Source organism: Aspergillus thermomutatus (genome assembly GCF_002237265.1).
Source record: "Aspergillus thermomutatus strain HMR AF 39 chromosome Unknown NODE_242, whole genome shotgun sequence".
Classification (NCBI taxonomy): Eukaryota; Fungi; Ascomycota; class Eurotiomycetes; order Eurotiales; family Aspergillaceae; genus Aspergillus; species Aspergillus thermomutatus.
This window is the reverse complement of record NW_020798292.1, coordinates 13106-35779: the sequence shown is the minus strand read 5'-3', so window position 1 is coordinate 35779 and position 22674 is coordinate 13106. Positions and strand designations below refer to the sequence as shown.

General features: G+C 50.7%; 6 protein-coding genes across 6 annotated transcripts; 5 read left to right on the top strand and 1 right to left on the bottom strand.

Annotated features, from left to right (window-relative positions):
• Positions 1–238: 238 nt before the first annotated feature.
• CDV56_104529 (uncharacterized protein) lies at positions 239–1072 on the top strand (the record flags this gene model as incomplete). The annotated part of the gene is made up of 2 exons (XM_026758148.1): positions 239–649; positions 710–1072. The coding sequence occupies 2 exons, from the start codon at positions 239–241 to the stop codon at positions 1070–1072; spliced, it is 774 nt and encodes a 257-aa protein (XP_026611223.1).
• An 844-nt stretch (positions 1073–1916) lies between these two features.
• CDV56_104439 (uncharacterized protein) lies at positions 1917–2165 on the top strand (the record flags this gene model as incomplete). The annotated part of the gene is made up of 1 exon (XM_026758058.1): positions 1917–2165. The coding sequence occupies one exon, from the start codon at positions 1917–1919 to the stop codon at positions 2163–2165; it is 249 nt and encodes an 82-aa protein (XP_026611222.1).
• A 254-nt stretch (positions 2166–2419) lies between these two features.
• On the top strand, positions 2420–3109 carry CDV56_104339 (molybdenum cofactor guanylyltransferase; the record flags this gene model as incomplete). The annotated part of the gene is made up of 1 exon (XM_026757958.1): positions 2420–3109. One exon carries the CDS (start codon positions 2420–2422, stop codon positions 3107–3109), a length of 690 nt encoding a protein of 229 aa, XP_026611221.1.
• A 36-nt stretch (positions 3110–3145) lies between these two features.
• Positions 3146–4501, bottom strand: CDV56_104207 (molybdopterin molybdotransferase MoeA; the record flags this gene model as incomplete). The annotated part of the gene is made up of 1 exon (XM_026757826.1): positions 3146–4501. One exon carries the CDS (start codon positions 4499–4501, stop codon positions 3146–3148), a length of 1356 nt encoding a protein of 451 aa, XP_026611220.1.
• A 687-nt stretch (positions 4502–5188) lies between these two features.
• Positions 5189–8341, top strand: CDV56_103825 (molybdopterin oxidoreductase family protein; the record flags this gene model as incomplete). The annotated part of the gene is made up of 6 exons (XM_026757444.1): positions 5189–5337; positions 5392–5502; positions 5549–5782; positions 5845–6488; positions 6549–7589; positions 7641–8341. 6 exons carry the CDS (start codon positions 5189–5191, stop codon positions 8339–8341), a joined length of 2880 nt encoding a protein of 959 aa, XP_026611219.1.
• Positions 8342–10025: 1684 nt separating this feature from the next.
• CDV56_102207 (uncharacterized protein) lies at positions 10026–22124 on the top strand (the record flags this gene model as incomplete). Its single annotated transcript, XM_026755826.1, has 18 exons — positions 10026–10250; positions 10319–11164; positions 12659–13692; positions 13745–14169; positions 14220–14341; positions 14466–14824; positions 16845–17689; positions 17747–17798; positions 17873–17889; positions 17973–18543; positions 18628–18711; positions 18774–18833; positions 18898–19087; positions 19143–20576; positions 20637–21052; positions 21119–21405; positions 21482–21820; positions 21901–22124. The coding sequence occupies 18 exons, from the start codon at positions 10026–10028 to the stop codon at positions 22122–22124; spliced, it is 7530 nt and encodes a 2509-aa protein (XP_026611218.1).
• Between the last annotated feature and the right edge of the window lie 550 nt (positions 22125–22674).

Here is a 22674-nt window from a genome sequence, read left to right as displayed (position 1 = left end):
CCTCCTATAGTATTCGATATCCCTACTATTATAGCATTCGAAGTCGATACTATAGCATGGGATATCCCTACTATAGAGCATGGGCGGGATCGGAATCCTTGAAAGGGGAAATGAGATGGCGTTCTGGGCTCGTTTTTCTGCTAATTGCCAATATCATATCCACATATTAAGAGTCTGATTCACCTCAACACATTTGATCTCATCTCGTATTCCTTCCACCCGTTCATATGATGATACAATGACCACTATTGTCCTCGTCCCCGGTGCATGGATCTCTCCAGCTTTTTACCGCCCTTTCCTCAAAGCTCTCACCACAGCCGGGTATCCTGTCCGCTATGCTGAATATCCATCTCTGGACCCCGCGGATCCCACGAGCGCAGACTGCAAAGCTGATTCTGAGGCCATCGCCAGCGTCATTCGCCCGCTAGTGGAAGATGAGGGCCGCGATGTCCTTCTGGTGATGCATTCCTATGCAGGAATGCCTGGAGCCGCGGCTGCCATGGGACTTGCTAAAACAGAACGAAGGCAACAAGGCAAGTCTGGTGGCATCATAGGAATGGTGTTCATCGCTGCTTTCCTAGTTCCAGAAGGATTAAGTTGTGCGGGATTGCAGGGAGGGAATCTCCCACCATGGATTCTGTTGGACAAGGTATTACCACTCTTTTCCTAGGGGTTGGGTGAGTGTGAACACATGAGTGATGTTCTGTAGCCCTACGACAAAGTGAACCTCCCCGAAGACCCTGTTGCCAACTTTGCCGCCGATATTAGTCAAGAAGTGGTCAAAGATCTTGCAGGTTACATCAGACCTCATTCCACATTGGCGTTCAACTCCCCCCAATCTGCTCCCGCTTGGGCAGACCAGGCTTATGCCGGAAGGTTGGCGTTTATTATTCCTACAATGGACATCGCCGTCCCCGAGGGGGCACAGCGTGGCATGATCGCCGCTACCCAGAAGAATTGGATGGTGGAGGAGATGGTCTGCAGTCACTGTGCGCCGTTTCTTAATCGGATTGGTGAGTGTGTAAGACTGCTGCAGGGATTTCTCGGAGTGTTTGAGGGTATGAAGAACTAAGTGATCCATCGACATTTTCCTGTCTTGAAGAATCATGAGACGCGAGTAATGGCAAAGTTGATCCCTTGGCGATCTGCCGGCATCCATTGCACGTCCTCATCTTCCATGCCCCATTCCTTGAGATCTACTTCGGTGACTTCGAGCCTCTACTGTGTGTTTGTATCCCGTTGCACCACATCCCACAGTTCGACGAATACTATATATCGAGCCAAATACAGCACTGAACCTGAGTTTACCTACCTCAATATAATCCATGAAGTGTCCCAGAAGCCCGAAGCAACTTTTTATTCAGATATACCAGGGATTTCATTCTCGCTGCCTTAGACAACAGCAGAATTCAAGGCATCTCTTAGAGGCCTCAGGCATAATCTGCTGCAAGATTAGGCTGACGTCATTTTTTTGAAATTAACCAATCAGATCCGTTTCTATCATGACGTCCTTGCATTGTCCAATCAAATCTTTCTTCCGGGATACCTGATTGGGAATATCCGAGAACTTGGGGTGCATGGCAGCATATTGACGGCTGGAAGTTTCATGCTGGAAATGATGTTGGCGATAATATTATCAGTGCTCTATTGCAAAGCTAGACTAAATAATGGCATTCCGCAGAGAAATTCAGCAGTTGGCATCTCAGGGTATATAGTGGCGGGTTCCTGGATTGAGAGTTGGATCAACATCAATATGATGTAACAGCCGGCAGGGTCGGCAGTGTCGAGGTATATAATGGCATTCGGATGTGAAGGATGAACTGAATCAAAGCCATTAAGCAGTCGTGCGAGCTGAACTTGCTTCCTTATATCCTCCACTCTCATATCACCCTCCACACCGTGTCAGAATTACCAAGATGTCGCAACCACCCACCTTCCAGCGTGATCCTACGCAGGCATCCAACGTCGTCGACTCATCCGAGGTTTCTGATCAAAACCAAGCAAAAGACACCTCTCAAGCCCCGGCCTTTGGCGGCCCCGGAGCCAAAGCGACCGCCCCCGAAACCTCCAAGCCTCACTCGAACAAGGTCCTGAACAAACTCGATCCTCGGTTCGACAGTGACATGTTGGAACAGCGCAACCAAGGGGATAACAGTCGCAGTTGAACTAGGAGGAAGCAATGGTGAAATGTCTTGTCTGATAAGATGGATTTAATGTATGTAATCTGAATGATATGACCGCCATATGAATTGGAGTCTTGGACACTATCAGGTCACATTCAAGGCCGCGTGTATGTCGTCATTTTGACTGGAAGGTTGCGTTCCCCACGTGGTTTTGCTTTAAAAGCAGGGATAACCAGGGATTCAATTGTCCTGTATTTGTATCCAGAAGAATACTATCTACTACCTGAATATCCGCCATGGCTCTTCTGAAACCACTCTTGCTGGCCGGGGGCCACTCATCGCGGATGGGCACTCGCAAAGAACTCTTACATGTCGTCGGTGATGTCCCCTTGTTCATACATCTGCTGATCATCCTACGCAAGGCTTGTCCCGAATCAGAAGTGGTGTTCCTATCATTGCGAGATCTCGACTCGTTAAAAGCCATTGAGAACGATCGCCGTATCACCGCCATCACGAACAATCAACTGATTCTCAACCACGGGGCTGTCACTTTCCATGTACATGTAGTCTACGACAGTTCCGGAGTATCCAGCGAGCATGACAGCACCGAAATCGGCCCGGCAGCCGGATTGTTGGCTGCACATCACGAGGATGAAAGTGCTCACTGGTTGGTAGTTGCTTGTGACTATCCATTCATATCTGTCGCCGCGCTGTCTCAACTTCGACGCGAGTGGACTGCGCCAGTGACCTGTTTTCAGAACAAAGATGGCCTTTGTGAGCCTTTACTGAGTATCTGGTCTCCGGGGGCACTGCAGGCACTCGGACAGAACATTCAAAACGGAATCCTCGGACCCAGTGCGGTGGTGAAGCGCATGCGTGGCCAGATGATTCGACCACGCGAGGAGAAGTGGGTATTCAATGTCAATACGCGAGCAGATTTGGAGCTGGCCTCCAATATGAGGGAGGCCAAACCCCGAGCGAGTTGACAGAGGGAGGGCGATGTTGTCGGCACGACGAGGAAATCAGTGGCTTGGGTAAACGTCAACAATGTCACCTGCCTTCAACTCGGAAACGCCTCTGTGAATATGAATCCAACAGTTTGAATGCAGAAAAGGCTTAATCTTTCCTGGACTGTGATCCTGTATGAGTTTCACCTGTACATGGCCTGACGAGCCGCGGACCAATGCCGGTCGAAAGACGTCCATGTCTCCACGAAATGTAGATACTATCGGAGGTTCTTTAATCGCTGAAGTCTCACCCTCGTCAGGAGGTAGAAGATATGCATGCGATAGGTCATCCGGTCGCTGCAGCTGTAAGCATCTTAAGTATGGACGAACCAGGAAGCGCAGGCAGGCCGCACTGGCCACGGGGTTCCCTGGCAACCCAAAAAAGGCCGTTTCTCTCCCGAGATTCTGATCATTGCTTGAAGGATCGGGAATCTGGGCGAAAAGCACGGGATGGCCCGGCCTCATGGCGACCTTGTGAAACACGACGCGAGCGTTCAATCGATGAACCACGACAGGGATCAAGTCGCATCGGCCGGCGGAGACAGCTCCAGAGGTGATGATCACATCGTACTCCTTCTTTCTCAGAATCGACCCCAGAGACCGCTCCAGGGTTTCGGCATGATCATGGATGATTCCCAAAAAGTCCACTGAAGCACCCCAGCTCTCCAAGGTCGCAGTTAGATATGGCCCATTTGCGTCGCTGATCCGATGTATGCTCGGTTGATCGAGACCCGGTGGCAATAGCTCCGAGCCGGTAGAGACGACGGCTACCCGAGGCTTGCGCATGACTGCAATCTCGGTGATTCCAACAGGTGCCAACGACAGGATGTGGCCCGGATGGACCACTTCCCCCGCGTCGACGAGGATGTCGCTTTTCTTAAAGTCGCTCGCTGCAAATCTTCGATTCTGCTGCGCTTTTGCTGGCTTGAAGACTCGAAGATAGCGGCGGTTGGACGCTTCGTCCACGGTGACCGTCACATCCTCGTTTCGCACACAGCAGTCCAATTCATCGCCGCTCACACTGGTCGGAAAAGGAGCTCCTGTCATGATCTCCACGCAGACAGGGCCTCCCGATGGCTCATTTGCGGCGATCCGCAAAGGCTCATCTCCCGCGGCGATCATGCCTTTGACTTCAAATATCACTGGGCGGTCGACGGTCGCATCCTGTGTCGCCGACGAACTCAGCGCGTATCCGTCCATAGCGGATGTATCGAATTTTGGGGTCGGTATGGGGCTCGCTACGGTATCGCGAGCAACGCGATTCCGCGCATGGCTGATAGGAACATGTTCTCCATCAGCCACAAAGGCGTCGTGATGTTGCTGAGCCTCCGCCTGAATCAGCTGTAGTGCCTCGGAATAAAGGATAGCCATGGTGCTGATGACACAGCTCAATCGATAGTCTCGTCTGAACCGCCTAATGTAATATCATTATTATCTGAGGGATCATGTCGTGTTTTTAAGATCGTGGGCGAGGCTTACTGCTCACGAGCAGGCCCAACTCTCGATAGGTCTTGATGATTGTCAACTTTGCATCCTATTACTATTCCTGTTAGACACCAACCTTCTGTTCGTAAAACAGGAAAATTGACTCCAAGAGACCTTGTTTGAGGCCCTCCGTTGATGCCGCGGAAGAGCTGAGTGCGGGTGTTGTTGGATGGCGTCACTTGGCAGTCACCGCAACCGCCATGTAACAGGCCCTTGAACTCTCACCTCGTTTCCTGGACCAATATCAAAGCTTTTTGAGGCCCAAACCCCAGAGAACAAGCTCTGGGGCAAACTCTAGTCCGCTATTAGGCAAAGATATCTCCATGATCCTGCGCCGAAAATGCCGAATCTCTACGTCAGCGGGGTCATTGCAGAGGTCCCTGCGCTTGGCTTCATCTTCAGCTTTCTCCACACATTGATCAGCGATCCCGGATGACTTTAGGTGACCAATATACAAGAGATGATTGATATAAAAACCCCACATTCAAATCTTGACTAGCAGTCGCGTGGGTTGTTGGCCATTGTCAAGCACATTGCCTCGTTATACAGAATCGGCCGTGAGGCTACAACACAATGGCGACCAAAGTATACGAGACACGAGACTCAATTGCGAATGTCTATGGACAGCGTACGCCGTACAAGCACCAGTGGCCGACGCGATGCGACGTACGAACGCTGGAGGAGCCGGACAAATGGGTGCAGAGTGCTTGTGTGCTATGCAGGTAGGTACCCATCGTACGAAGGTCAGGATCTCTTCCTCATTGAAATCTTTCTAGCAACGGCTGCGGCATGGATATTGGAGTCAAAGATGGCAAAGTAGTCGGTGTGCGCGGGCGCGTTACTGACCGTGTCAACAAGGGAAGACTGGGGCCCAAAGGTCTTCATGGGTAAGCCAGCCACAGAGCCTCCCAAACCACCAGCTAACGTCCGCAGCTGGGAATCGATGAATCACCCGGACCGTCTCAAACATCCCTTGGTCCGTCGGAATGGAAAGCTGGAACGTGCATCCTGGGACGAGGCCATGTCCTTAATTGTGCACAAAACAAAAGACATTCAAAAGCGTCTGACCAACCATGGCATTGGCTTCTACACCACCGGCCAGCTGTTCCTGGAGGAATATTATGTCCTTGCTATGGTCGGAAAGGCCGGTCTGAATACACTGCACATGTAGGTCACTTCGACCATCTCAACCGCTCTATTTCGTCCAAGAGAGTATCTGACCACTGAAGGGACGGCAACACTCGCCTCTGCACGGCAACGGCGGCCACCAGTATGCGCGAGTCCTTTGGCAGCGATGGCCAGCCGGGCTCGTATACAGACATCGACTACACAAACTGCATTTTCATGGTCGGCCACAACATGGCGAACACTCAGACAGTGCTGTGGTCTCGTGTGTTGGATCGCCTGGCCGGACCCCATCCCCCTAAGCTGGTGGTCGTGGATCCTCGAGACTCGGAGACGGCCAAGCACGCGACAGTTCACTTGGCGCCGAAGGCTGGGACAAATGTGGCGCTGCTCAACGGATTGCAGCATTTGCTCTTCAAGAACGCCTGGGTGAACGAGGAGTGGGTGGAACAGCATACCATTGGGCGACAGGAACTGGAAAAGACAGTGGCCAAATATACGCCCGAATACGTAGAGAAAATAACCGGCGTTCCTGCCAACATGCTCGTAGAAGCCGCCGAGATCATCAGCACCAGTGGAATTCTACTGTCCACTGCGCTACAGGGGGTCTATCAATCAAACCAGGCCACCGCGGCCGCCTGCCAGATCAACAATATCAATCTCTTGCTGGGATACATTGGCAAGCCGGGCAGTGGTATTCTTCAAATGAACGGCCAGCCGACGGCTCAAAACAATCGGGAGACGGGATGTAATGGCGAGTATCCAGGATTCCGCAACTTTTAGAACGAGAGACACATGCAGGAGATAGCCGACGCGTGGAAGATTGACCTGGTGCACATGCCGCACTGGAACCAACCCACCCACATCCAAAACATGCTCAACTATATAGAAGACGGCTCCATCCAGATGTTCTGGGTATCTGGCACTAATCCCCTCGTCAGCCTGCCCCATCTCTGGCGGGTACGAGATCTTCTCACCAAACCAGAGCTGTTCCTGGTGGTGCAAGATATCTTCATGACCGAGACGGCGGCCATTGCGGATGTCGTCCTCCCTGCGGCACAATGGGCCGAGAAGACGGGATGTTTTACCAACGCCGACCGGACCATGCATTTATCAATGAAGGCCGTTGAGCCCCCAGGTGAGGCTCGAGCTGACCTTGACATCTGGCTTGACTATGCGAGGCGCATGGAGTTCAAGAACAAGTATGGGGAGCCATTGATTCCCTTCACCACACCCAAAGAGGTGTTTGACGAGTGGAAGAAGATGTCGTACGGTCGACCCCTCGACTGCAGCGAAATTTCGTACGAGAAATTGACCGGCGGGTCGGGAATCCAGTGGCCATGCACTAAAGAATTTCCAAATGGCAAGGAACGCTTGTTTGACGACGGAAAATTCTTCACGGATACGGATTACTGTGAAAGCTATGGCCATGATCTGGAGACCGGTGCCCCGTACACCAAAGCCCAATACCAGGCGATGAACCCTGCTGGGCGGGCCATTCTCAAGTCGGCGCATTACAAACCATCGCTGGAAACGCCAAATGAGGACTATCCTCTTTTGTTGTCCACAGGTCGAAATGTCTTCCACTTTCATACACGCACTAAAACCGGGAGAGCGAGGCGATTGCAGCAAGCTGATCCTGAACCGATTGTGCAGATCTCAGTGGAAGACGCCAAAGCGCTCCATTTCACCGAGGGAGAGATGGTAGTCGTTCGATCGCGACGCGGAAGTGTTGAGCTCCCAGTGAGGATCGGGGGGATCAACCAAGGACATGTTTTCATTCCTTTTCACTTTGGGTATTTCGACGCTACAGACGGGAGAGCACGGGCGGCCAATGAGCTCACAATCGGTAGGTAACAGACGACAGTCTGACAAGAATGCCGCATGCTAACGAATGCAGAGCAATGGGACCCTGTTTCCAAACAACCGATGTTCAAGTCCGGCGCCGTCCGCATTGAGAAGTGCGTCCAGAAGGAAGAAGAACGACAAACAAAAGCGATTCGGAGTGTCGAGCAGAAGAAACCAGACGCGGAAATGAGTGCAGGAGACTGTAGCAAGGACAAGAAGCTCATCCGTCGGCTGGAGCTGTGGCTGGGAGCTACTGATCAAGCACTGGAGATGCTGCGCGACATGTACGTAGATATGATCCCTCGTTTGGTTCATGATATGGAGATCCACGCCGGTCTCCAGGTGAGACGCATCACCTGTGAGGTTTTGGACGAAATCAAGCCCATTGTGGAGCGTTACCACGAGAGCCGACAGTACGGCCGCCGGGTGGCCGAGCGCCTACGAGACAGCATCTTCCCTTCGATTGGTGAATCGAACGATCCGTACGAGGCATTGTCAGCGCTGCAGTCCCTTGATCTGTTTCTGACCTATATCGAAGGACATCTGACAGCTCTATCTCCCGCAAGTCAAGCACTCTGGGATTGTGATTTCATCGATGCAGTCAAATTCGCTCAGAAGGGCATTCAAAGACAAAAAGCGTGGGTCAGCCAGCACATCAAGGTGAAAAGCCCACAGACGCTGCTCGTTCCGTCGGCGGCTCCAGATGAATTAAGTGGAGAGGATTCTCGAATGGCCGGTCAAATTCGCTGTTGATAAAACTTGTCTCATACTGGCCACATCCAAGGGGAGTTGGTTGGTTTGGCAGAGTATTGAGGAACCATGACTTTCGAGCTTTCCGAAACAAAGGCCAGACTGCTCATTGGATTCTAGTAGAAGATTCTAAGGTCTAGGAAGGACCGCTGTCATTGGAGATTCCGAGATACTAGCTTAGCCACCAGTTTCCTTGGTTTCTCTTCACATATGTTGATAGCCATCCACTTTTCAAATCGTCGCAGCTTGTCACTTATACCGCCACCTGAGGCTTATCTAGGTGTAGGCAACGAACCAGTTAGCATCTGCCTTTGTGTATTGAAATGATTGCTCTCCCCTACCATCAAGTCACGATGCAAGGTGGGACAGGAAGTAAAATAGTGAACCGACTTGGCTGTATGGCAACAAGAATGCAATATTCCATCACCCATTCTGAAGGCCTTGGAGAGAGGAAACAGGCTTGCATCGAACCCTTAATCCTCAGAAGCAAGAGACGAAACAATAGACTTCGCTTCATCAATATCATCGAAGTCCCATGGCTTCAACCCGAAGCTGTGCATGAACTGGGTCCAGCCGCCATAGCTCTTGACGATGGCCCGTTCGGCTGGGGTAAGTGGGGGCTCTAAGGAGCGTAGTCAGAAAGTTAGCACAACCATTCGACATGTCAATTGGGACAGAATCAACGAACGGAGAGCGTCGGTAGCCGGCATCCTGATGATTCTGAGATAACGCTGTTGGACAGGAGGCGATGGGATTCTGGCAACAAGTTCGATTTGTGTCTCTTGAGTCAAGCAATGATGCTGGCGTGGGATGAAACTGAAGGGAAGGAAACATGTAGGGAGGAAGGGAGCGGGACGGCGGTCGGAGCTGAAAATCCCGACGACGCAGGTAAACATGTGACCTGTCTCCTTCCATTGGTGGAATTTAGAGTATGGTGCCTGAGGTGTTGAGGCACTTTTCTGAGGAACAACAAACATCGCACATTTAGTTGAGCGGTAGAAACACAGGACGACCCCTGATAAGGTAGTCCACAACCCCAGATCAACCAAAGAGCTTCTTCCTTTAATCCATGGTCATCTCGTGGTCATGGCCTTATCCATATTTTGGTGGGATCTTTCCCATTGCCAGCTTTGGATTGTCTCCTGCAATACAAACAACATATATCCTGACTTTGATATAACTATTTAGGATGAATCATCCGGCTGAATTCCTCGTTTGCCGACACGCAGGGAATTCTTTGAGATAGCTACGAAAAAGTCACCTAAGGTTGACAAGTTATGTCGGCAAAATTCCTAGATACCGTCAAAAGCGAAGATATCCTTGGACGATCTGGTAGTGTCGAACTCTCTCCTCATGAGCTGGCCTGGGCGGGATGCACATTGTCATTGGCTATAGGAGGTATAATAGCCTAAATTTCCCCAGCTATCCCAGAGCAAATGCCTGCATCTACGCAAGGTCATTTCCGTTGTTCCTGCGGGGAGAAATAGCTCAATCTCGAGCCGGGAATCAGACCAGCCGGGTCATATGCAGGACGCGATGGCTTCAGTTACTAACCGATTGCCCTTCCCTTTCCCGTCGAGGAGGACGTATATAAAGCGCTGTACACCTCCTGCCTGTCCATCCTGGTCACTGCCGTTACCAAGTTCAAGCAAACAGTGTGCAGATCATTCTCCTCTTGCGACTCGAAATGCGGTTCTCCCTTGCTGCTACCACTCTCCTCGCTGGCCTGGCCATGGCAGCGCCCTCGAGCAAAAAGACCAACGTCAATCTCAATAAGATTGCTCAGCGCAATGGCATGCTATGGTTTGGCACTGCAGCCGATATTCCCGGAACCTCAGAGACAACCAACAAACCCTACCTGAAAATCCTACAAAGGGAGTTCGGCGAAGTAACTCCTGCGAACGCCTTGAAGGTAAGTGAGAATGGATGGTACCTTATTCTTACAGTATTGGCGCTGACAAGACGGTTCAATTCACATAGTTCATGTACACCGAGCCCGAGCAGAATGTCTTCAACTTCACTCAAGGCGACTACTTCATGGACTTGGCCGGGCATTATGGTCATAGCGTCCGCTGCCACAACCTCGTCTGGGCCAGCCAGGTGTCCGACTTTGTCACGTCCAGGAATTGGACCGCCGCCGAGCTCAAGGGAGTGATGAAGAATCACATCTTCAAGACTGTCCAACACTTTGGCAACCGCTGTTACTCGTGGGATGTCGTCAATGAAGCCATCAATGGGGATGGTACCTTCTCCTCCAGTGTATGGTACGACACAATTGGAGAGGAATATTTCTACCTTGCCTTCCAGTACGCCCAGGAAGCGCTCGCTCAGATTCATGCGCACAACGTCAAGCTTTACTATAACGACTATGGAATTGAGAACCCCGGTCCCAAGGCGGATGCTGTTTTAAAACTCGTGGCCCAGTTGCGGAAGCGCGGCATTCGCATTGACGGAGTCGGTCTCGAATCCCATTTCATCGTGGGCGAGACTCCTTCACTGGCCGACCAGCTCGCTACCAAGAAGGCCTACATTGAGGTTGATCTTGACGTTGCCATCACCGAACTCGACATCCGTTTCTCCCAGGCCCCGTTCTACACCGCCGAGGCTCAAAAGCAGCAGGCGGCTGACTACTATGCTAGTGTCGCCAGTTGCAAGCAGGCCGGACCTCGCTGCGTCGGCGTCGTGGTCTGGGACTTTGATGACGCCTACTCATGGATTCCCGGGTTTTTTGTGGGACAGGGTGGCGCTTGTCTGTACAATGAGACGCTCGAGGCGAAGCCAGCCTACTATGCTGCTGCCGAGGCTTTGCAGAACAAGCCTTGCACCGTATGCTAGATTTCTGTCTGAAGAACCATGCACTTATCCCAGGGTTCTGCTAAATTATGGATCCATACACATTATTCAACCACTGTATACAAGACGACTATTCACCATGCAGGATAGAGATGTACACCTCTATTCCGTAATTTCTTTAATTTGCAGTGAAAATCTTGAGGAGAACAACTCATGCCATCGGGAGGGCCATCTGAGTATTGTCCTGCTCGGTATATCATTAATTTGGATTGCATGGCTGCTGTCGACGCCGTGGTCAACAATTGAATGCCATCTCCAGTCGAGACAAACTCTGCTGCGCGGTTTGATACGCAATGAGATAGGAAGTTTCATGCCAGTGCGTAGGTAGTTATCATAAAACTGCCACCAGAGTGAGATACGACATCTGTGCTTGACTTGAACTTGTCATTCCGGTCCCTCTTCATTCAATAACAACACTATTCAACCAAGGATTTAGGCGCTCAGCAATCTAATATATTTTCCAAGAAGACAACAGTTCCAGTTTTCAAATACCTTGAGAATGTTGACAGTACATACTCAGCGGTCGCTGGTGACGTGTACCGAGGATGCACTGATCAAGCCCGAGAGCCAGACCAAACACAGGACGAGAAGTTCAATGGCTGCCATTTCTTTGATGACAGAATAAGGCTGGGACATGAATCCTAGAAATAATATCCAGCAAATACTCCCTGATCCTGCCAGATTCACAGGAGCAGAGTTAGCGCTTGAGGCTTGGCGAGGCTTGCCAGCGTTTCCAGGGAATTGGCTACCGAGTAAGGCTGAGACTCCAAAAGTCTACAAAAGGAGGTGAAAAAAGACGCATAGTAATTACTAAGACTTACTGTGTGCTAATAGAGAGTGGCCTTGCAAGCCCAGCATGTACTGTGAAGGTTTCTGGTCCAGAAGTTAGCATTTCCTGTAGGCAGGATCTGTACAGGAAGCCATGAAAACATCTTGTAGAGATATCAAAGTGGAGAAGTTGTCTCTCACTGTTTTTAGCCTCATGCTACCAAGCACATACTCCGTAGAACAGGCCAGATGGACCGTAACCTGTTGCTCGTAGTCGTGCAGATTTCCTGGGCGGGTTAAAGCAAAGCTTATTGAGGAGGGAAGACGACGGGGCTGAATCTGTTTGTCAAACATTCTGCAGTCACATTGGTCTAGGCTCAATCTTGTGCGACGATTGGAATGTCAGCCATGTGTCGATGTGTCGCTGATACGAAGAAGGGTCTCAAGACTCTCATGCGGCGACCAATGAGTAGAGAGATACTGACTAGTTGCATTCCCAATTCTACCTTAGTAGGCTAGGCTGGAATTGGATGGCCGAAGCAAAAGCCTCCAATTCGAGCAATTGGGTCGAAAGCTCAGATGTTGATTAGACTGATTAGAAATCCGCTGGCGCTTTGATTATTGAAGTTTCAGCTGGCAGCTCAATACGAATGCTATATGCTGAATAGATTGATTGGCTTAGACAGCTATGAGTATAAGATCAGCCCGAAAGCCAAGGCTCTCGTCCTGGAGCTTGGCTTTTCTGGATATCAACTCTCCAAGCAGCAGCGAGCAGATCGGAGTCGAAGAACCATGGCTGACGCCGTCCACACCTACACTGGGGTTTGGATCAACTGGTCTGATGGTGCAATCCGTGGAGCCACATTGACCTTGTCACAGAAGCATGCAGGAGTACTGAGTGCTTTTCTGGCCATCCTCGTTTCCTTTGCCGGGTCCTTGTTTTGGGGCATCCTAAGCTTCGCCATTCATCAAGCCTCGACCACGGTACCAACACAAGGGCAAGATGCACTGCACTCCCAGCGCCAGGTCATTCTCCGCAACAAGGGCGCGGCCGCTGCAGCTTGGGCGCTGATCAAGCTGCCATTTGAGAATGGGCGAACAGCCTCACGAGCCAAGGCCGTGGGACGGTCCCTACCTTTGGCAATCTTGGCCATCCTCAATATCCTTCTGTTCAGTGTGTCTGGTCTTTTTACAAGTTACATCACGAAGTCAGGTGGCAACTCTACAATCATTATCGGTCCAAGCTGTGGGGGCTTTGATTACAACGCGTCGGATATATCTGTCATGGACTTAAAAGCCCTTCAGGATACACACGAAGCTGCGACCTATGTCCGTCAATGTTATCAGGGGAGCCCATCGGGACTCATGTGCGGGACATACGCCCGTCCAAGCATACCATTTACCACGAATCCAAACGCGTCCTGCCCTTTTGCATCCGAGCTGTGCGCCTACAACAAGCAGTCGGCATTCCAAATGGACACTGGCCTCCTAGATTCGCATTCAGACTTTGGCATCAACGCGCGGCCGAGCGAGCGGATTAAATTCAGACGGGCGACGACTTGCGCACCAGTCAAACATGGATCCGGCCTAGCCACAAGCCAGAACGACTCGACATGGGGGGAAATAATCTATATCAATGCCGGATCAAAATACTATCTGGGCGAAATGTATACAAACTACACATTCAGATACACCCCCATCCCGAATCTGGATGCGGTAGGCTACACCCTGAGGTGAGTCGTTCAACAGGATGACCCGAGGAAACGTACAATCTAATAAACGCAGCGCTGTCTTTGCCAAAGCCGATCCCACGGGCATCCTGCTGGCGGCTCAATCATGGGTCCCAGATCCAAGGATCAACCAAACCGATGCCGACATCACCATGATGATGCTGAATCAGAACGATATCGCATACCTGCAACCCAGCAATGATCCTTGGATCACAGCTCTGGAAGAGAATAATGTCACCGTGCCAGGCACTACATACAGTGAGACGTTGTGGTCGGCGAGCTATGAGACGAATCTCCTGGTATGCGTGGACCAGTATCAAGTATGCAACCCAGGTCGATCCGGTGACTCCGGCTGCACCAAGCTTGGTGGCCTTTACACTACATTCCAGTCTGCTTTCGAGGCTGATGGTGCCACTCTGGGGTTCAATATCCACCAGCTTCAAACCATCACACGGTTTCTCTCTGCAAACACTGACAGGAGTATGTATTCGAATGTGAATGGACGAGGAGGGGCTGCTTTGAATGGTAAGTACCCAGAGATTCTCTCCCCTGCTTTCCCAAGCTAAGGAGCACTCTCAGCGTCAATGATGGCCTATACGAATATTCAATCATATCTCCCCCCGAACCAATGGCAAATCGAGGTTTCAACGTGGTTTGCCACCTCCTTGGCCAAGGAGCAAGCCTGGGCCTACGAATGGGCCACTGCACCATAAAATCTGCCCACCAACTCACTTGGTCAACCTCTCGGGTGGAATGTCACTGCTCCAACTAATCAGTTTGCGGCTGCTGCGTGTCGGAACCAACTCATCAATAATGCCTTGGGATACGAAAACTTTTCGATCCTTGGACTGGCTCTCACCCTCATCATTTGCGGCCTCATTGTGATTATTGGGCTCACAGTTGATACCGTAGTGGGCTGGCTGCGACGGGGGAAGACCAAGTACAAGCGGGATCAGTGGGCCGTCGAGGAAACATTGGCCCTGCATCGGGCAGCGTACACAAATCTGGGGCTTTGGCGAGACAATGGAGAGGAAATGCCTCCAAGTTCGATTCTTCTGAACCACTCAGCCCCGTCCATCCCGCCTGGAGCTGAGCTGGACAGAGAAGAAGGTGTTGGCATGGGAATGAAGCATGGGTATGCTGTTGTTGGGCATGAAGTTCGATGATACATGAATCATATGGAATTCCTGTCTCTGGGACGGACAATTAGGCATTATGATGAGCCCATTGAAGGGATACACACATACCTATAGTGCCCAGACCTCTTCAGCTCAGGGAATCCAACATCACCAAGACCAGAATCTAAGGCATCAGGCACCTAGCTGACAGTATGAAAGTGGCCATTTGCCAAGGAAAGCCCAATGGACGTTCCCTTGAGATAGTTGACATGATCATCACAGAATAATACAACGTCTCATGCGCTTCCCAGCAATAGACTCATTTCTGGGTAGTTTGGGTCTTCTCTCGGGTGGATGAAGCGTGGCATCCACCATAGCGTCAAACAACTCACCCACCCCAGTACCTGTGGTTGCCGAACATTCAAAGTACCCATGTAGGCCCCTTTCAGCCACAAGCTGCGTAATATAATGATTCCACCGGGCATTCTTCCTTCGAGATGTATCCACAGCATCACCACCCAGCAAATCGCTTCGACACCCAACCAGAAATACCGCGGGGTTCTTCTTTCGTGAGTTGTACATCCCATCACTGATCTCCATTCCTGCTATCATATCACTGATCCTCATCTCCAGCGCGTCCCCTAGATCCCAGTCCTGTGCCATTCTGTCAAGAGGGAAACAGATCAGAGCAATATCAACACAAGCCTTCATCAGACACAGGTACCCATACGGAAGACCACCATGGTCCTGTGCGTTTTTGGAATCCTCCCAAACTTCAAACTTCTTGGCGTATGTGGGATCTTTCGAGCATGTTTCAATCTCATATAACGTATTTTCATGCCGAACAGAGGTAATGCCGTTGACGCGATCCTCTGCTAGTTCCCTCCGTCTACACCACCGACCACAACTTTCATCCGTTGCGGTGGGATGCCTTTATTTTCATATATTAGAGTCCTGAGCAGGTAAGGAGGATGGTGAATACTTAATGCCATCTTCGATTCTCGAGTAATGCTGGAGCTCAGGGCTGAATTGACCCAATCTAGCCGAGGAATTTGTCCGGCTGAGAAGGGCGATCTACGCTTTTATATATTTTTAGATCCATCTCGTATTCTGATACCGAGGCTTGAGCCCTAGGTTTTATCATTAGCATGGCCTCATTTGGTGTACATGTTTGTCAGAGGAAGAATAATATAGCTAAATACTATCCTTCCCTACATTTCTTCTGATATCCTATCTATAAAGAGAGAATTAGAATATTTTGCTATGAACATGAGAGATACTTCTAATGTATAGAACAACTGCTTCCATTCGCTGGCTGGTCGCCACACATCAAGAACTGGCCGAGACTCGGTCCAAAGCATTCCACCCGACGGAGTTCGGTACATAAGAGAAAGAGAAACCGAACATTGTTTGTGGTATAACCTTAAAAACTTCCCGGTGACATGGATTGATAGTTGATAGGCGTCCATCCATTGTCGCAGGGAGCAAGACTCCGTGCCCCAAATAACGATACGTGATAGGAGAGTATGGCGGGAGAAGGAGCCACTTGCTCATGACTTTCAAGATGGTCCGACAGCCATCTGTCCTCCCATGGTACCATGTGGCAACTATTCTTGAAGTTAAATGCCCGTAGAAGCAAGTGGCAGGAAAGTCATTGGCGGTTCTGGACCAGAGCCAGCAATCGGCCTGTCTCGACCCGACGGAGCTACGGACAATGGCGTCGCGGAATTCCGGGGTACGGGGCTTATCATACGGTTGCTGAAGTTTAATTGCTCGTGCCAAATCTGGCAGCGTAGAGCAATCGGGACGGTGAATGAATCTCCCTCCACGACAACACGGCCCTTTCGCGGGTGCGGATGCCTATGGCTGATCCGTGATTCGTCTTCCGAGAGGGCTTCGCCGGTTGGCTGTGATTTATAAATGGGGGCGAGAAGACGTATCACCCGAAAATGTACGATAATCTGGAGCGCAGTCTGTCCTACAGGGAGGTTGCCCACTTTTGAGCAACTCGAAACGATCTGAAACACGTACGAGAAGGGATCTTACAATGTTACCACCTCAGGGTGCCGAACAAATGGACGGCAGTGAGAGCTCTTCGACAGGATCTTCCCTGGACCGTTCAGGTTCAGAAACGCTCAGCCAAGCATCAAGATCAGTCACCGGCCTCGATATTGAAGCCATTTCGCGGATCGCTTCCTCAGCTTCTACCCCAGGGCGACGGACAGAGGGCCGCAGGGCGACGCTGGGTACAATTGCAGAAGATGACCCGGCACTGGACCCGACCAGGAAAGAATTCGAACCCTACAAATGGGCTCGCACCAAGCTCAACCAGCTTGACGAGGAAGGCATCTTGCGTAAGCATGCGGGGGTGGTCTTCAAAAATCTCAATGTATCCGGGTCGGGCGCAGCGCTACAGCTTCAAGAAACGGTGGACTCGGCTCTATCAGCCCCATTTCGTGCAGACAGCTACAGAGGCGTGATACATTCAGCGCCCAGGAGGCAGATCCTGCATAATTTCGATGGTGTGCTGAGAAGCGGCGAGATGCTCATGGTTCTCGGTCGACCGGGCAGCGGCTGCTCGACGTTCCAGAAGACAATCTGCGGCGAGTTGCACGGGCTCGAGTTGCATCCGGGCTCGGTTATGCACTACAACGGGATTCCTATGAAACGGATGCACAAGGAGTTCAAAGGGGAATGCGTCTATAACCAGGAGGTGGACAAACATTTTCCCCATTTGACCGTCGGCGAGACGCTGGAATTCGCTGCGTCAGCCAGAACACCATCTCATCGGCTGTCCGGGGTGTCTCGCAAGCAATATGTCAAAGAGACAACACAGGTGGCCATGGCAGTGCTGGGCCTGTCCCATACCTATAACACCAGAGGTCAGTCCTAACAGGTGATTTGTCCGGTCCATGCATCAGCTGAGTCGAATTTCGCAGTTGGGGACGATTATATTCGAGGAGTATCTGGTGGAGAGCGAAAGCGTGTCAGGTACTAACCCTTAATCTCAACCGTCTGCCCTATATTTTCCAAGTACGAGTGGCGGCTGACAATCTATATCACAGTATCGCGGAGATGGCGCGTAAGATGGAACCCCTGCCCTAAGAGATCTGAGACATTCGAGGGTGAACTTGGCTAACATGTTGTCTTCCTTGCTTGTTGCAGTCGCACGAGCTCCCCTTGCTGCTTGGGATAACAGCACACGGGGTCTTGATGCTGCCAGTGCTCTGGAATTTGTGAAGGCACTGCGAATATCCGCCGATCTAACCGGAAGCTGCCATGCTGTAGCCACCTACCAGGCATCTCAAGCAATCTATGACGTCTTCGACAAGGTGATTGTCTTGTATGAAGGCCGGGAAATCTACTTCGGACCATGCAAGCAGGCGGAGAAATATTTTGTCACGATGGGTTGGATAAATCCTCCTCGACAGACGGTTGGAGACTTTCTTACTTCCGTTACCAACCCTCACGAGCGTAAGGCCCGAGAAGGGATGGAGGATGCGGTTCCGCGGACTCCTGAAGAGTTCGAGAGCTACTGGAAGAAGAGCCCTGAATACGCGGCCCTCCTCGAAGAAATCAGACAGTACGAGTCTGAATATTCTCTCGGAGGCCACGGGCAAGAGGATGTCACAGCTGGGAAGCGCATGGAGCAGGCAAAGCACGTCCGGCCAAAAAGTCCATATCTCATCTCTGTTCCAATGCAACTCAAACTGTGTATGATACGGGCCTATCAGAGGTACGTCCAACTGCTATCTGACACCAGGATTATGCCTCTCGCTTTGGTGGAACAGAAGAATCAATAACAATTTGGCTTCCTTAGGATATGGAATGACAAAGCTTCAACCCTGACGTTGCTTGTGGGTCGAATCGTTATGTCTCTGGTTGTTGCATCGATTTTCTTCGGGTAAGACCATTGTAATCCCATCACGGCCCGTTGATTTGATCAATTCTGACTATATCCTGCAGCACTCCAGATGCCACTGCTGGTTTCTTCGCCAAAGGTTCACTGCTCTTTTTTGCCGTCCTGTAAGCCCGATGATCTCCTGTCGAGATCTGATGAACCCTCGGCTGACCTTGACCGTGCTGGCAGACTCAATGCCCTGATAAGCGTGACGGAAATCAATTCCCTCTATGATCAGCGTCCTATAGTGGAGAAGCAAGCTTCCTATGCCTTTGTCCACCCTTTTGCAGAGGCTTTTGGGGGGATCATGGCAGATCTACCCATCAAGCTTGCTTCTGCAGTATTGTTCAATGTAACCATATATTTTCTTGGAAGTCTGGTAAGGAAAACCCCCAAATGCGTATGAAACTATCCATCTCTGACAGATATGAAAGCGCTATACTGCATCCCAATTTTTCATCTTCTTTCTCTTCAGCTTCCTTTCCACTATGATCATGTCGGCTGTCTTCCGTACTTTGGCCGCATTGACGCGAAGTGTTGCCCAGGCCATGGCTTTGGCCGGAGTCATGATCCTCATTATTGTCATCTATGCAGGATTCGTGATTCCCGCGCCAGAGATGCATCCCTGGTTCTCTTGGTTACGATGGATCAACCCTCTCTTCTATACCTTCGAGAGCCTCATTGCCAATGAATTCCATGGGCAAAATTTCGAATGTTCTCAGTTTATTCCTGGATACCCAAGCTTATCCGGCGATGCCTTTATTTGCTCCGTGCCTGGGTCCGTTGCAGGGGCACGAACCGTGTCTGGTGATTCCTTCATCTACGCGCAGTACCGCTACAGCTACTCCCACGAATGGAGGAATCTCGGCATCCTCATCGCTTTCTGGGCCTTCTTCACTTGCATCTATCTCCTTGCCACAGAGTTGAATTCCGCCACGACGTCCACAGCTGAATTCCTCGTCTTCCGCCGAGGTCACATTCCTGCCTACATGCAACCAACCGTTCAGGATACAGAGAAGACTCCTACCTCCCAAACACTGGCACTGGAGCCCCTGGCAGAGAACGGAGAGCCCGTTGAATTGAGTACAGTCATGCCACAGCAGCAGAGCATCTTTACCTGGCAGGACCTCTGTTACGACATCCCAGTGAAAGGAGGACAACGCCGCCTTCTCGATCATGTTTGCGGATGGGTCAAGCCAGGAACTCTTACAGCGCTAATGGGCGTGTCTGGAGCAGGGAAAACCACGTTGCTGGATGTGCTTGCACAACGGGTTTCTATTGGGGTGGTCACTGGTGACATGTTGGTTAACGGATCTTCTCTACCAGCGAGCTTTCAACGACAAACCGGGTATGTACAGCAGCAAGATCTTCATCTAGTTACGTCTACTGTACGAGAGGCCTTGAGATTTAGCGCCATGCTCCGGCAGCCCAAGCACGTTTCCAAGGCAGAGAAGTATGACTACGTGGAGCAAGTCATCAAGATGCTGAATATGAAGGACTTTGCGGAGGCCGTCGTCGGTACGCCAGGCGAAGGCCTCAATGTGGAGCAGCGGAAACTCTTGACCATTGGTGTCGAACTTGCAGCCAAGCCCGAGCTTCTCCTATTTCTTGATGAGCCCACGAGCGGTTTAGATTCGCAAAGTGCATGGTCTATCTGTGCCTTTCTCCGTAAGCTTGCAGATAACGGACAGGCAGTTCTCTCGACGATACACCAGCCAAGCGCCATCCTATTCCAGCAGTTCGATTGGCTTCTCTTCCTGGCCAAAGGTGGGAAAACCGTCTACTTTGGCGAGATTGGGGAGCAATCCAGAACACTGCTGGACTATTTCGAGCGGAACGGAGCAAGGAAGTGTGACCCATCCGAGAATGTAAGTCCAATCCTCCATCTTTCTAAAAGTCTGCTGCGAGTTTCTAATATCCTGTGTCAGCCTGCTGAATACATGTTGGAAATCATTGGCGCCGGTGCAGCTGGCCAGGCTACCAAAGACTGGCCGGTAGTTTGGAAAGAAAGCCCTGAAGCCCTCGAAGTGAAAGCCGAATTAGGTCGCATCCGTGCCACGGGATCCGTTCCTAATGGCGGCACGGCACTGATGGAGAAACGGTCTGACGAACAGGGAGAATATGCCATGCCGCTCGTCGCTCAGCTGTGGTGGGTAACTCGCCGGGTATTTCAGCAGTACTGGCGTGAGCCTGCCTATATCGGGGCAAAGTTCATGCTAGGTGTCGTTTCGGCTTTGTTCATCGGCTTTTCCTACTTCTTGCCAGGACAGTCTATTCAGGGGATACAGAACCGTCTATTCAGTTCGTTCATGTTGACTTCAATTTTCTCCACGTTGGTCCAACAGTAAGTCTGATCCATGGATCCATGAAATCTAATATTTGAAGCACTTGCGCCTAACAGAGCCGACAGGATCATGCCCAAATTCGTCACTCAGCGTTCGTTGTACGAGGCTCGCGAACGGCCATCCAAGACTTACTCATGGGTGGCCTTCGTTGTCTCGAATGTCGTTGTGGAAATTCCATACCAGATCTTTCTCGGAGTTCTCGTCTGGGCGAGCTACTACTACCCTATTTACGGTGCAAAGCAGAGCTCGGATAAGCAGGGACTAATGCTACTACTTGTGATTCAATTCTTCCTCTTCACTTCGACCTTCGCAGACCTGGTGATTTCCTCATTGCCGGATGCCGAGACTGCAGGTAGAATATCCCCCAGTTTGACAATAAGCAATAACCCAGTGAGAATCCTAGCTGACACTATTCCAACACTGAACAGGAACCGTTGCAACAATGTCCTTTGCCCTCATCCTAACATTCAACGGAGTCATGCAGACTCCAACTGCACTTCCCGGTTTCTGGATTTTCATGTACCGTGTCTCGCCCCTGACATATTTGGTGGCGGGACTGTGCGGCAATGCACTCCACGGGCAGCAAGTTCGCTGTTCTGGCAGGGAGCTCAGTGTATTTTCTCCGCCTCAAGGCCAGACATGCGGTCAATACCTTGCGGACTGGTTGAGTGTCTCGACAGGCCAACTCTATAACCCATCTGCCACGTCAGGATGCGAGTTCTGTGCTTTTACTACCGCAGACCAGTACCTGGCTCTAAGCAAGATCTGTAAGTGGCAAGTCTGTTTTATGCGAACTCTATGTGACTGCTTAGTGGCCATTCGAGTGCTAATCATGGTCATACATCAGACTACAGTCAACGCTGGCGCAACTTCGGGATTGGCTGGGCGTATATTGGTTTCAACATCGCCGGGGCTGCAGTGTTGTACTATGTTTTCCGTGTTCGCCACTACAAGCCAACGTTGCTTCCCTGGGTAGTGACTGCCTGTGGAAAAGTCTTGCATAGACTGTTTAGAAGAAGATCCGGAAGCGTCCCGCCAGAGAAGAGGGCTGAGAATAGCCGCGTCCTCTGAATGTCAGGGCTAAATGCGCGGTTCGACTGCTGTGCACTTTTTTCCTGGCCGGGGTGACGTGGGTTTAGACGTTAGGCTGATCAATAGCGATCAACCACGAGGACTAATTAACATGACAGCATGCTTGTCTCTGAAATTCTTAATGGTGATAGTCATTGTTCTGCTGATTGTGTGTCTATTTAGTGTTGGCACTACATACTATAATTCAAACATTGTTGTCTCCACAAGCTCATCCTCTCTGGTACTCACGGTGGCTAGGAATAGTATCATTATGAGGTTACCGGTGAGGGCTCTTTGAAATAAAAGAAATCAAAGCTCTTGCTAGATTTAAAGGATGTTGCTTATGAACAATCCGCAAGCAAAACGGATTGCGTAGAAATATACTGTGGCCTAATGTCGTACATAGCATCAAAATTGCTGAGACATCTACATGAGGTGATTTTTCGAAGTATAAACATCTGATACTACCCATACTTCACTGGATAACCTTGGAGTCTGATGAGAGTAGTATTTTCATCCGCTCTTTTGAGCAGCGCTATTTCGCTGACAT